General features: G+C 41.0%; 1 protein-coding gene and 1 pseudogene across 1 annotated transcript; both read right to left on the bottom strand.

Annotated features, from left to right (window-relative positions):
* Nucleotides 1–6,507: 6,507 nt before the first annotated feature.
* LOC124027633 lies at nt 6,508–8,209 on the bottom strand (annotated as a pseudogene).
* A 2,238-nt stretch (nt 8,210–10,447) lies between these two features.
* Nucleotides 10,448–11,997, bottom strand: LOC124027630 (fatty acid-binding protein, adipocyte-like). Its single transcript, XM_046339999.1, has 4 exons — nt 11,837–11,997; nt 11,555–11,727; nt 11,339–11,440; nt 10,448–10,647 (listed from the first exon to the last, which is right to left on the bottom strand). The coding sequence occupies exons 1-4, from the start codon at nt 11,907–11,909 to the stop codon at nt 10,594–10,596; spliced, it is 402 nt and encodes a 133-aa protein (XP_046195955.1). The 5' UTR covers nt 11,910–11,997; the 3' UTR covers nt 10,448–10,593.
* Nucleotides 11,998–14,722: the final 2,725 nt, after the last annotated feature.

Genomic DNA, 14,722 nt, shown 5'->3' with positions numbered 1-14,722 from the left:
TGTGATTTGCTCAATAATAGGAATTGGAGAAAAAAAACATACACATTTATAAAATAATATATTCTCCTCTTTTCTACTGTGGATATGTAATACACATTTTGTTTATTCCATTATTGCTAGTGATATTCATAAAAACATTTAAATAAATAAAAATATTTTTCAATATTTATTTATTTTAATATACTGTTCAAAAGTTTGGGGTCACATAGAAATGTCCTTGTTTGTGAATAAAACAAAACATTTTTTGCACATTTAAATAACATAAAATTGATCAGAAATACAGCGTAGACATTGTTAACATTGGAAATGACTATTGTAGCTGGAAACTTTAACTTTAAGAATTTTTATGGAATATCTGCATAGGTGTACAGAGGCCCATTATCAGCAACCATCACTCCTGTGTTCCAATGGCATGTTGTGTTAGCTAATTCAAGTCTATCATTTGAAAAGGCTAATTGATCATTAGAAAACCCTTTTGCAATTATGTTAGCACAGCTAAAAATATTGTTATGATTAAAGAAGCAATAAAACTGGCATTCTTTAGACTAGTTGAGTGTCTGGAGCATCATCATTTGAGTGTCTGGAGCATCATCAAAATGGCCAGAAACAAAGACCTTTCTTCTGAAATTCTATTCTTCTTCTGAGAAATGAAGGCTATTCCATGTGAGAAATTGCCAAGAAACTGAAGATCTTGTATAACGCTGTGTACTATTCCCTTCACAGAACAGAGCAAACTGGCCCTAACCAGAATAGAAAGAGTGGGAGGCCCCGGTGCACAACTGAGCAAGAGGACAAGTACATTAGAGTATTCTAGTTTCAGAAACAGACGCCTCACAAGTCTTCAACTGGCAGCTTCATTAAATAGTACCCGCAAAACACCAGTCTCAACGTCAACAGTGAAGAGGCTACTTGGGTGCTGGCCTTCTATGCAGAGTTGCAAAGAAAAAGCCATATCTATGCCATATCTATAACCATGTCAATCTCTCTCGGACAAGGTGACTTTTATCAATATATTCTTCTCTATTTGCTCTCAGATTCTAAAATGCTAATTAGCATCAAACTAGACATCATATCAAACTTGATTTGTCACATGCACCGAAAACAACAAGTGTAGACTTTACCGTGAAATGCTTACTGACAAGCCCTTAACCAACAGTGCAGTTTAAGAAAATATTTACCAAGTAGGCTAAAATAAAAGTAATAATACAAAGTATCACAATAAGAATAACAATAACAAGGCTTTATACAGGGGGCACCGGTACAGAGTCACCGAGGCACCGGTACAGAGTCACCCAGGCACCGGTACAGAGTCACCGAGGCACCGGGCAGAGTCACTGAGGCACCGGTACCGAGTCACCGAGGCACCGGTACAGAGTCACCGAGGCACAGTGTACGAGGGGGAGGGGTGTGAATACAGTAGTAAAAGTCTACATACAGCATGTGCAAATGAGGTGGGATAAGGGAGGTGAGGTAAAAAATAGGCCATAGTGGTGAAGTAATTACAATATAGCAATTAAACACTGGAATGGTAGATGTGCAGAAGATGAATGAGCAAGTAGAGATACTGGGGTGCAAAGGAGCAAGATAAATGAATAAATACAGTATGAGGATGAAGTAGGTGGATGGTCTATTTACAGATGGGCTATGTAAAGGTGCAGTCATCTGTGAGTTGCTCTGTGAGCTGGTGCTTAAAGCTAGTGAGAGGGAGATATGAGTCTCCAGCTTCAACTTTTGGTCCTTGACTCTGTATCATGCAAGATTACAAATCCTAAACGTCATCTGTAGCTGACATCTTTGCTAACAGGTATTGTGTCAATTTAAAACGTGCACAAGACAGTTAACAGATTTGTCAATTTAAAAACAGTTTTCCAATTTATTAATCTATTCTTTACTACATTTAGCTAACCTTAGATAGCTAATCCAGAGGTTCTTACCTTTTTGTTTCAGTTTCCCGTCCAGATCCTCATGGCATGTGTAGTTTATGATAGACACATTAGCCACTAATTAGCATTTAATTTTTGGCAAATGTATTGATAAAAGTCACCTTGTCCTGAGGCATTTACGAGGTATCAAAAATCACACCAGGGAACCGTATTACACGAACCACAACTCTTATTTTAAGTGTTTCTAAAATCCTCTATGGGAAAAATTAATGGTGGGAAATTATTGGAACCATTTCCTTGATTGACCGCTAGTTTTTTGGGTATTATGACTCATTGGGGTACTTTATCTCCACCCTGCAAATTCTATTAAATTATGTTCTATTCTATTTTGTTCTGTTCTATTCTGTTATGTTCTGTTCTATTCTGTTATGCTAGTCTGATGAATATTCTGTTCTAATAATTTCTGTTCTGTTATGTTCTGTTCTGTTATGGCTGTTCTGTTCTGTTATGTTATGTTCTGTTCTAATTATGTTCTATTCTGTTAAATTCTATTCTGTTCTGTTATGTTCTATTCTGTTCTGTTATGTTATGTTATGTTATGTCTGTTCTGTTATGTTCTATTCTGTTAACTTCTATTTTCTGTTCTGTTATGTTCTATTCTGTTCTGTTAAAAATTATGTTCTGTTCTGTTATGTTCTTTCTGTTCTAATAATTTCTGTTCTGTTATGTTCTGTTCTGTTATGTTCTGTTCTGTTATGTTCTATTCTGTTCTGTTATGTTCTATTCTGTTATGTTATGTTCTGTTCTGTTATGTTCTATTCTGTTATGTTCTATTCTGTTCTGTTATGTTCTATTCTATTCTATTCTGTTCTGTTCTGTTCTATTCTATTCTGTTATGTTCTATTCTGTTCTGTTATGTTCTGTTCTATTCTATTCTGTTATGTTCTATTCTGTTATGTTCTATTCTGTTCTGTTATGTTCTATTCTATTCTAATTCTGTTCTGTTCTATTCTGTTATGTTCTATTCTGTTCTGTTATGTTCTATTCTATTCTATTCTATTCTGTTCTGTTCTATTCTGTTATGTTCTATTCTGTTCTGTTATGTTCTATTCTATTCTATTCTATTCTGTTCTGTTCTATTCTATTCTGTTATGTTCTATTCTGTTCTGTTATGTTCTATTCTATTCTATTCTATTCTGTTCTATTCTATTCTGTTATGTTCTATTCTGTTCTGTTCTATTCTATTCTGTTCTATTCTATTCTGTTCTATTCTGTTCTGTTCTGTTATGTTCTGTTCTGTTCTGTTCTGCTCTGGCAGCTGGTGCTGTAAAGCTAGTAGAGGGAGATATGCTCCAGCTTCAGCTTTTGGTCCTAGACTCTATCATGCAAGACTACAATTCTGCACGTTCTGTATTCTTTTCAGGTTTTATGTTCAATTTAAATGTGCACAAGACAGTTCACAGATTTGTCAATTTAAAAACAGTTTTCCAATTTATTAATTATTCATTACTACATTTAGCTAACCTTAGATAGCTAATCCAGAGATTCTTACCTTTGCTCTGTTATGTCATGCAGTCCCGTCCAATTAGCATTTAATTTTTTGGCAAATGTATTGATAAAGTCACCTTGTCCTAGAGAGATTTACACAGTTATCAAAAATAACACGCAGGTTGCCTACACTGAACCACAACTCTTATTTTAAATATTTCTAAAATCCTCTATGGGAAAAATTAATGGTGGGGAAATTATTGGAACCATTTCCTTGATTGACCGCTAGTTTTTATGGGTATTATGACTCATACTGGGGTACTTTATCTCCACCCTGCAAATTATATTAAATTCTGTTCTATTCCATTCTGTTCTGTTCTATTCTCATCTGTTCTGTTCTGTTCTGTCCTGTTCTATTGCAAAGCAGTGAGGTCCATTGAGCCAGCAGATGGAGGCAGTGAACACCATATTGAACGACATTTCTCACAGAAAAACTCCAGATTTTCATCCAACAAAGTTTGTCTGACTGAGTAACAGATTGTAAAGAACAGGGGAGGGAAGAAATATCTTGAGGGACCTGCATGGTTACTGTTACTAACATGATGGTCCTTTATGTACGCTGAACAGTTCATGACTCCAGGTCCAATAAAATACATTTCAAAATAGCTTTTTAAGTTTTGTGATTGTATGTTCATAAATGGTAGAATATGGCTCTTTTTTTCATTTCCTGAAAAGTTTCAGTTTCAGAGATATGTGTTTTCTTTCCGCTGGGATGCTATAAACCTTTACACTAATGATTTGGCTGCAGCAAGACTCCATCACTAGTATTCTACTGATATCCAATGGTCTCTAGTGGATACATTGCATACTACTACAGCAGGAACTTAAAGAGCACATCGAGTGATTGAGTCCCAAATGGCACCCTATTCCCTACTGTACACTACTTTTGACCAGAACCCCATGAGCCCTAGTCAAAAGTGATCTACAGGCTTCAGTATGTGTCATCCAGCTGCCATCTTTCCCTCAATCTTGGCCACACTATAGTCTCCTGCCATATTAGTGGGGTCAGACCAGACCATATTAGTGGGGTCAGACCAGGCCATATTAGTGGGGTCAGACCAGGCCATGTTAGTGGTCAGACCAGGCCAGTCCACATTAGTGGGGTCAGACCAGACCATATTAGTGGGGTCAGACCAGACCATATTAGTGGGGTCAGACCAGGCCAGTCCATATTAGTGGGGTCAGACCAGACCATATTAGTGGTCAGACCAGGCCAGTCCATATTAGTGGGGTCAGACCAGACCATATTAGTGGGGTCAGACCAGACCATATTAGTGGTCAGACCAGGCCAGTCCATATTAGTGGGGTCAGACCAGACCATATTAGTGGGGTCAGACCAGGCCATATTAGTGGGGTCAGACCAGGCCATATTAGTGGGGTCAGACCAGGCCATATTAGTGGGGTCAGACCAGACCATATTAGTGGGGTCAGACCAGGCCATATTAGTGGGGTCAGACCAGACCATATTAGTGGGGTCAGATGTGGCCATATTAGGGGGTCATTTTTAGTGGGGTCAGACCAGACCATATTAGTGGGGTCAGACCAGGCCAGTCCATATGAGTGGGGTTAATGGGCATTGATGATTTCCTTTTAATCAATTCCTGGGTATTAATGGAGACAACAATGGCTCTAAAACTAGGTGTCTCGACCAACCCTCATCTCATCAACCCAGAACCAAAATCTTGCGTCTGTCCACGAGAGATTACAACCAGTCAGACAGCTAGTCAGTCAGTCAGGTTCTCTGCTATATTACTGTTAGCTCCCACTTTACTCATATATAAAACATATAGTACATACAGATGTAGGATCTTAATTTGAGCCAGTTTGTTACAACAGGAAAATAATCCTGCATCAACAGAAAATGTGAATAATGTGGATTATAATTAATGGACATTTTTGTAGGGGTTGATACCTTTTCTGCAGGGCAAATCCAGTCTGAAATTTCAATGTGGAAATTACACACTTTAGATGTCTTTTTAAAGCTCAAATACACTACAAGTTTGAATTTCCTGCTGTGTAGAACAACGCTCAGCAACAGAAGAGTGATCAAATGAAGATTCTACATCTGTATGCAACTCCTTCATTCACCAAAAAACAAGACATCAAGGCAGTTTGTCACGACTCCCGTCGAAGTTGGCTCCCCCGCGTGGTCGGGTGGTGCTCGGAGTTCGTCGTCACCGGCCGACTAGCCGGCACCGATCCCTTTTTCTGTTCGGTTAGTTTTGTCTCATTCGTTACACCTGTTCCTATTTTATGTGTGCTTGATTGTCTTCCCTATTTAGCATATGGAACCCGCCCCTTTGTTGTGCGGGATTATTTTGATGTTGACGTTGTATTCGTTGGTGTTGTTAGTGCTCTGGACCTTGTTACCCGTTGGTTTGGGTTGGTCAGTGTTTGCTCCCTGCGTGTTGGGCATTTCATTTTGGTGCCGTATTAAAGTGCACTTTTCCCCTGGACCTCTCTGCTCTCTGCGCCTGATTCCTCGCTACACACCCAGCCAGCCGTGACACAGTTGAAACAGATAAATGATTTGAGTTTATTTGAAGTGATGTGGGAAGTGGACAACATACTCTAAGCCCCACAACAGTTCATAGGTAAAACACATGAATCCTGAGCATTGATCAAATAAACATGCATCTTCTTACAAACTCAGTTTATTGGTACAAAAATATTACAAAACTACGTTTTTTTCAAAGTTGCTTTCTATATAAAGCATGTTCGACAATCCCATATAGACATAACTAAAGTATTAGCAGATCCAGGTCATGTTTAACTCTATTTGTGATACATTGCAGGTGTATTTGTTCTCTTTCAAAACTGCAGGAGTTCTATTTTTACAATATTATATTTGACCTACAAATACCCCAAACCGCTTCTCTTAGTGCACTCTGATAATAAACCAAATGAAATCAGTTTTGTGGACATGAAACAATAGTCAGTCCTTTCCTACCTTGGATGCCATATCTGGGCTCACAACAGCATTTAACATGAATTATTCATGATAGAAACATATAGGATTGAACACTTATCTATGTTCCTTTATACAGCAGTACTGACCAAGGGAGGTGGCATTAGCCTACCTCACCCCCCTCATTGCCAGAGGGGAAAAACAGATGACAGTCAGGTACTCCTGCTTGGTTTGTGGAGTGTTGGAGGGAGGCAGGTTGGGGGGAGGCAAGTTGGGGGGAGGCGGGGATCTAAGTTGTTGCCTTCCGGTCCTGATGATCACAAGAGTTCCGAAGGCCCCAATCTCTGTCCCCCAGGGCCTGTAAGGCTGATTTCCCAGGGTTGTGGAGGAGCCTGATGAATTGAGGTCTGCCGGGGACACTAGGGGAAAAGTAGTGAAGAAGGCAGACAGGGAGGAAAGGAGGGGTGGTGGTTGGGAGAGCTTGGAGGCTGAGACTGACAGGGCCAGCCCCAGGGGTAGATTGTCATTGGGGGGCACTCTGAGTGCCTCTGAGGGGGCCGTCACACTGAGTCTGGAGGTCACTGAGGTATCAGTTGAACAGGGGATGACATGGAGGAGGAGATGGAGCAGGAGGAGGGTGGGCTGCTGGTACTGTGGGGGGCTAGTGTCCGTCCCTGGGGGAGTGGTAAGAGGGGGTGTGGCAGGTGGGCGGAGGGTGTCCTCAAGCGGAGCCCCAGGCTAGTTGTCCAGGGTGTCCAGTCAATCCAGTGTGGATGTCTCTCTGAGAGGCGTAGTTGTTGAGGTGAGAGACCAGGCATACGCGGAGTGGGTCGACACTGTTCCAGCCCTCCATGATGCTTAGGTAGCGGGCCGTCTGACAGACACTCCCTGAAGCCCAGGCTGCGGTAGTCCTTGGCCAGGGCGTGGGCTACCAGGAGAGGGAGGCAGAGGGTCAGGAACAGGAACTACAACACAGGAGTATACAGAGCACTACACTAGAGGAACTAAAGGACATGGAGACACTTGGTCTAATTCTGTGGTGGAGCTTGGAGGATATGGCTCGTTCCCGACTAATATGCAGAAGTCTTTCTAGAAGTTTCCCTATCACATATTTTTTTACAGGCTTTCATCATAAACCAAGTCTTTGTGTTTTGGTATTGACTCACCTTGTCCGCTGGCAGCATGTATCATCTTCAAACGATTCAGGAATCTGCAAAATTTCAGCTTTTTCCAATTTTGACGATCCCTGTGACAAAAGGCAAATATTCGATTCGATTGTGTTACTTGTCAAATCAGTCCTAACCAAAGATGTAGAAAAGGCAGAAGTTGACAGATTATTATATAGGAATCTAATATGTCTGTAATTATACACACACACACACACACACACACACACACACACACACACACACACACACACACACACACACACACACACACACACACACACACACACACACACACACACACACACACTTGTACTGTAGCCTACCTGCTTCTCAAAACGCACTTGGCACAAGTCTTCTGAGATCAGTCAGGCTGTTACTGATTCGGTCACGTCGGTCAGGTTTCTGATTCGGTCAGGTTTCTCAATAATCTGTGGATGAGAGCGAGGTGGGATTTTTGAGTCTCCGACAGCATATCAAGATTATGGTGACCCTTAATGGCAATATTTGGTGCATAATTATGCAAGAGTAATGTAATACTCAATCCTCTGCGTCGTTTTCTGGCTTTAGTTGGAGTTGTTTTCGGGGGTGACATCAAGTCATGTTTTCTGAAATAATCAAAGTAGCACCTTTCCTAGAGACACTTGGAACAGCAACGCTGCAGTCATAACACCACTGGGCAGACCACTGGTCCCAGTAGTCATATTCAGAAGCACCTGAATGCTGCTGAAAAGTTCACAGAATAGAACAGTCCTAAATAGGCAAAGAAATTCAGGTTTTAAAGTTGTTTAATAGCTAGTTAGCAGCAGGACGCTAGTACTTCTGGCGCCGACAGAGATGGCCGCCTCGCTTTGCGTTCCTAGGAAACTATGCAGTTTTTTGTTTTTTTACGTGTTATTTCTTACATTAGTACCCCAGGTCATCTTAGGTTTCATTACATACAGTCGAGAAGAACTACTGAACATAAGAGCAGCGTCAATTCACCATCAGTACGACCAAGAATATGACTTTCGCGAAGCGGATCCTGTGTTCTGCCTTTCACCCAGGACAACGGAATGGATCCCAGCTTGCGACCCAAAAAAATGACTTCGTAAAAGGGGGAAACGGAGCGTTCTTCTGGTCAGACTCCGGAGACGGGCACATCGTGCACCACTCCCTAGCATTCTTCTCGCCAATGTCCAGTCTATTGACAACAAGGTTGATGAAATCCGAGCAAGGGTAGCATTCCAGAGGGACATCAGAGACTGTAACGTTCTTTGCTTCACGGAAACATGGCTCACTGGAGAGACGCTATCGGAATCGGTGCAGCCAGCTGGTTTCTCCACGCATCGCGCGGACAGAAACAAACATCTTTCTGGTAAGAAGAGGGGCGGGGGCGTATGCTTCATGGTTAACGTGACGTGGTGTGATCATAACAACATACAGGTACTCAAGTCCTTCTGTTCACCTGATTTAGAATTCCTCACAATCAAATGTCGACCGCATTATCTTCCAAGGGAATTCTCTTCGATTATAATCACAGCCGTATATATTCCCCCCCAAGCAGACACATCGATAGCTCTGAACGAACTTTATTTGACTCTTTGCAAACTGGAATCCATTTATCCATTTACCCCGCCCTGTGCAACTGGGTACTGGACTTCCTGATGGGCCGCCCCCAGGTGGTGAGGGTAGGCAACAACATTTCCACCCCACTGATCCTCAACACTGGGGCCCCACAAGGGTGTGTTCTGAGCACTCTCCTGTACTCCCTGTTCACCCACGACTGCGTGGCCACGCACGCCTCCAACTCAATCAAGTTTGCGGACGACACAACAGTGGTAGGCTTGTTTACCAAAAGCACTCAAACTTCTACAGATGCACAATCGAGAGCATCCTGTCGGGCTGTATCACCGCCTGATACGGCAACTGCTACGCCCACAACCGTAAGGCTCTCCAGAGGGTAGTGAGGTCTGCACAACGCATCACCGGGGGCAAACTACCTGCCCTCCAGGACACCGACACCACCCGATGTCACAGGAAGGCCATAAAGATGGACAACCACCCGAGCCACTGCCTGTTCACACCACTATCATCCAGAAGGAGAGGTCAGTACAGGTGCATCAAAGCTGGGACCAAGAGACTGAAAAACAGCTTCTCTCAAGGCCAGACTGTTAAACAGCCACCACTAACATTGAGTGGCTGCTGCCAACACACTGACTCAACTCCAGCCACTTTAATAATGGGAATTCATGGGAAATGTAAAATATATCACTAGCCACTTTAATTATGGGAATTAATGGGAAATGTAAAATATATCACTAGCCACAAAGCAATGCTACCTAATATGTTCACATACCCTACATTCATATGTATTTACTGTACTCTACTGCATCTTTATGTAATACATGTATCACTAGCCACTTTAACTATGCCACTTTGTTTACATACCCCAATCACATGTATATACTGCACTCAATGCCATCTGTATCCTGCCTATGCCGCTCTCACTCACTTATATATGTTCATGTACATATTCTCATCCCCTTAAACTTGTGTCTATAAGGTAGTAGTTTTGGATTTGTTAGCCAGATTACTTGGTTATTACTGCATTGCCGGAACTAGAACCACAAGCATTTCGCTACACTCTCATTACCATCTGCTAACCATGTGTATGTGACAAATCAAATTTGATTTCAGGACCAGGGTTTAGTTAACCCACTAGTCAGGCATGGTAGACAAATGATTTCCGGGAACACTCAGTGTAGCGTGCTCAAAGTAAGCCAACATTAATTTATTGGAGAAAAATTGACACTGAAATGTATTGAATGTTAGCAGCACCTACAACCAAAATACTCAGGATAGACCAGAGATTTGCCCGTTTGTAATCCACATGGATTAAGTTTGCTGAATAGGCCTCAGCCTCCAAACTGGCCTACATATTGCAGTGAAGGAAATACCACTTTTCACAAAGCAGAACTGACTTTATTGAAAGCTTCATGGGATTTTGGTACCAATTGAGTCAGTGAATTTAACATGGTAGGTATTGAACAGATAACATGCATGTTATTGATTTGCTGGTGGGGGTCTTCAATTCAGCAGGCTGGAATCACACCTCTTTCTCATAGGTCCTCAGTGCCACCACATCATCCATTACACATTTCTAGAAAAGAGAGCAGTACACGCTTTAGGTCATGTAATGACAACAAGTTTCAGAACCGAGAACTCAAAATGTATTGATACATTCAGTGACGAACAAACCACCAAATACATGTTGGAATCTATATTAATTTATTCTATAACAGGCACTTTACATTATGTGAGCTAATGCATTATAAATTACTTTAAGGAAACTGATGTTACTGTACCCACTACAACCCCCCAAAAAACATGCATTCATTCCTATGGAGGACTGGTCCTACTGGATAGTGCCTATGGCGGACCGGTGGCAGCAAAGCCTCGCAATGGCAATGCCAACACATGCAGCAGCAATCCCAGGTTTATGTAAATCATTGGGTTTATTAGCACTCGATTACCATTTAATCATTTAGTTTAAAATAATTAAAAAGAGTGTTACACATGACTTCAAGTGCTTATCAAGCCACGCTTCCCAGCCAAAACAATACTAGATATTTTTAACACATTAGCGCGTAAAAACGCGTGCCATCCTTGTTGGTAACCCCGGGAGAACGCAATTTACAAAATGACAACGTGTATTGCATAATGATGATCACATGCAACATTGAACAATATTGCAATATCAACCATGGACATTGCAAAATAGGCTTAAGAAAAACGCATATTTTGTCAAACCAAGCAGAGAAGGGAATAGCAAGCAGGACATTAAACCTTACCGCAATCAATTTTCCATCTTGCAACTCCCGCTCGAGCGTGGTAGTCTTGCCGTCCCAAGTTTGTTTCTGCACCAGTTTTCCGTTCTCAAAGGTCATCAGAGTCTGGAAATAGAGTAATGTCAGGAGGGCACAACTCACTAAATTTTAAAGTAATTTCTTTTTACAATCAATTGGAAATCACAACCGGCATGTCCATAGTGTGGCTCCTGCACCCACCTTGGTTTTCCTGTCATCTGCAGTCATCTCATCGAATTCTTCATTCAATTTAAACTTGGCCTCTGTGGTTTTGAAAGTGCTCTGGGATTTCATTGATATTACACCGTCGTCGATGCTGAACTGCAAATTGGGCTTCGCCAGATTCCCCATCTGCCGAGTAGCAAAACCCACACCTGTGAAACAAACGGATATTTATCTAATCAACTTTAGTAAGGTTCTAGATCGAAATGCAACATTGTCTTTCATTTAAAAACTACTTTATTTAATAAGGTAAGACTTCACCTATTGCCTTCATATATTCATCAAAATTCTCACTGGAAGTCATCTTCCAAGTTCCAACGAATGCCTCGACCATGTTGTAAATTTGAGCTAATCAACACCACAAACCAAGTTAACGAACACTGCTTCGACTCTGCAATAATTACACCTGGGCCTGTTGTCATATTTGAAGCCTCATCTAGCACGTGCTTACCCATGCAAGCCAATCAAGTGCTAGATCTGGTGCTTCCATGGCAACAGAGAGGATGAGGGGCGGGGGATAAATTATTTTCGGGCAGGGACTCAGCCTGCACTGTCTTTGACAGGGGTCTTCAACCTTTTCTTACCCAGGGACCCCCTGCCAGGCAAACCGGAGACCAAGGAACCCCAATCACATGTTAGCAAAAATATATTTAAAAACATCATGTATTGTATCTTGTCTCGTCATCTGGTGAATGATCATGTCAAGGAGAAGTAATCAACATTTTCAACTGAATAGATTTGGTAGATAGTTTTGACCTCAACACATGATAGCCTAATTGGAAGAGAACTGTAAACCCTAACATAGCCAATTAGCTAGAAAGGTAACTCAAAAACATGTTCACTAAGAGCAACTGTTTAGATGGTAAAACAGAGATTAAAGACAACAAGGATGTGTTGGCAAAAATGAGTGTAAAGTCAAGAACGCCTATCAGCAGCCAGCGGCCCTTGAAGCAATGGGTGCTTTTTGAAAGTGTGATTTGCTCAATAATAGGAATTGGAGAAAAAAAACATACACATTTATAAAATAATATATTCTCCTCTTTTCTACTGTGGGTATGTAATACACATTTTGTTTATTCCATTATTGCTAGCGATATTCATAAAAACATTTTTTTAAATTCTAATATTTTTCACTTATTTTATTTATTTTAATATATACACTACTGTTCAAAAGTTTGGGGTCACTTAGAAATGTCCTTGTTTGTGAAAAAAACAAACACATTTTTTGCACATTTAAATAACATAAAATTGATCAGAAATACAGTGTAGACATTGTTAACGTTGTAAATGACTATTATAGCTGGAAACTTTAGAATTTTTGTGGAATATCTACATAGGTGTACAGAGGCCCATTATCAGCAACCATCACTCCTGTGTTCCAATGGCACGTTGTGTTAGCTAATTCAAGTCTATCATTTGAAAAGGCTAATTGATCATTAGAAAACCCTTTTGCAATTATGTTAGCATAGCTAAAAAATATTGTTATGATTAAAGAAGCAATAAAACTGGCATTCTTTAGACTAGTTGAGTGTCTGGAGCATCATCATTTGAGTGTCTGGAGCATCATCAAAATGGCCAGAAACAAAGACCTTTCTTCTGAAATTCTATTCTTGTTCTGAGAAATGAAGGCTATTCCATGCGAGAAATTGCCAAGAAACTGAAGATCTCGTACAACGCTGTGTACTATTCCCTTCACAGAACAGAGCAAACTGGCCCTAACCAGAATAGAAAGAGCGGGAGGCCCCGGTGCACAACTGAGAAAGAGGACAAGTACATTAGAGTGTCTAGTTTGAGAAACAGACGCCTCACAAGTCTTCAACTGGCAGCTTCATTAAATAGTACCCGCAAAACACCAGTCTCAACGTCAACAGTGAAGAGGCGACTCCGGGATGCTGGCCTTCTAGGCAGAGTTGCAAAGAAAAAGCCATATCTAAGACAAAAAAATATTAAGATGGGCAAAGAACACAGACACTGGACAGAGGAGCCCCACGGTGGAGGTGTCATAATACCCATTAAACTTAGAGGTCAAACAGGGAAATGGTTCCAAACCTTTTTCCACCATTCATTTCTCCCATTGGGGATTTTAGAAACACTTCAAATAAGGGCTGTGTATCGTGTAGACTTCCCCTGGTGTGACGTTTTAATAACCATGTCAATCTCTCTCGGACATGGTGACTTTTATCAATATATTCTTCTCTATTTGCTCTCAGATTCTAAAATGCTATTTAGCATCAAACTTGACATCAAATCAAACTTTATTTGTCACATGCACCGTATACAACAAGTGTAGACTTTACCGTGAAATGCTGACTTACAAGCCCTTAACCAACAGTGCAGTTCAAGAAAGTCCAGTAGCTGGCGATTTTATTCATTGTTCAGCAGTCTTATGGCTTGGGGGTGGAAGCTGTTGAGGAGCCTTTTTCTTATTTACATTTTTATTTCACCTTTATTTAACCAGGTAGACTAGTTGAGAACAAGTTCTCATTTGCAACTGCAACCTGGCCAAGATGAAGCAAAGCAGTTCGACACATACAGCAAAGCAGTTCGACACATACAACAACACAGTTACACATAGAATAATAAACATACAGTCAATAATACAGTAGAACAAGTATATGCAAATGAGGTAGGATAAGGGAGGTAAGGCAATAAATAGGCCATAGTGGCGAAGTAATTGCAATATAGCAATTAAACACTGGAATGGTAGATGTGCAGAAGATGAATGAGCAAGTAGAGATACTGGGGTGCAAAGGAGCAAGTAGAGATACTGGGATACTGGGGTGCAAAGGAGCAAGATAAATGAATAAATACAGTATGGGGATGAGGTAGTTGGATGGTCTATTCACAGATGGGCTATGTACAGGTGCAGTGATCTGTGAGCTGCTCTGACAGCTGGTGCTTAAAGTTAGTGAGAGGGAGATATGAGTCTCCAGCTTCAGCTTTTGGTCCTTGACTCGGTATCATGCAAGACTACAAATCCTGCACGTCATCTGTGGCTGACATCTTTGCTAACAGGTATTGTGTAAATTTAAAACGTGCACAAGACAGTTCACAGATTTGTCCATTTAAAAAGAGTTTTCCAATTTATTAATCTATTCATTACTACATTTAGCTAACCTTAGATAGCTAATCCAGAGATTCTTACCT

The sequence above is a fragment of the Oncorhynchus gorbuscha genome, unplaced genomic scaffold (assembly GCF_021184085.1).
Source record: "Oncorhynchus gorbuscha isolate QuinsamMale2020 ecotype Even-year unplaced genomic scaffold, OgorEven_v1.0 Un_scaffold_3399, whole genome shotgun sequence".
NCBI classification, from domain to species: Eukaryota; Metazoa; Chordata; class Actinopteri; order Salmoniformes; family Salmonidae; genus Oncorhynchus; species Oncorhynchus gorbuscha.
Note: the sequence above shows the minus strand (reverse complement) of the source record. Positions and strands in the feature narration are given on the sequence as shown.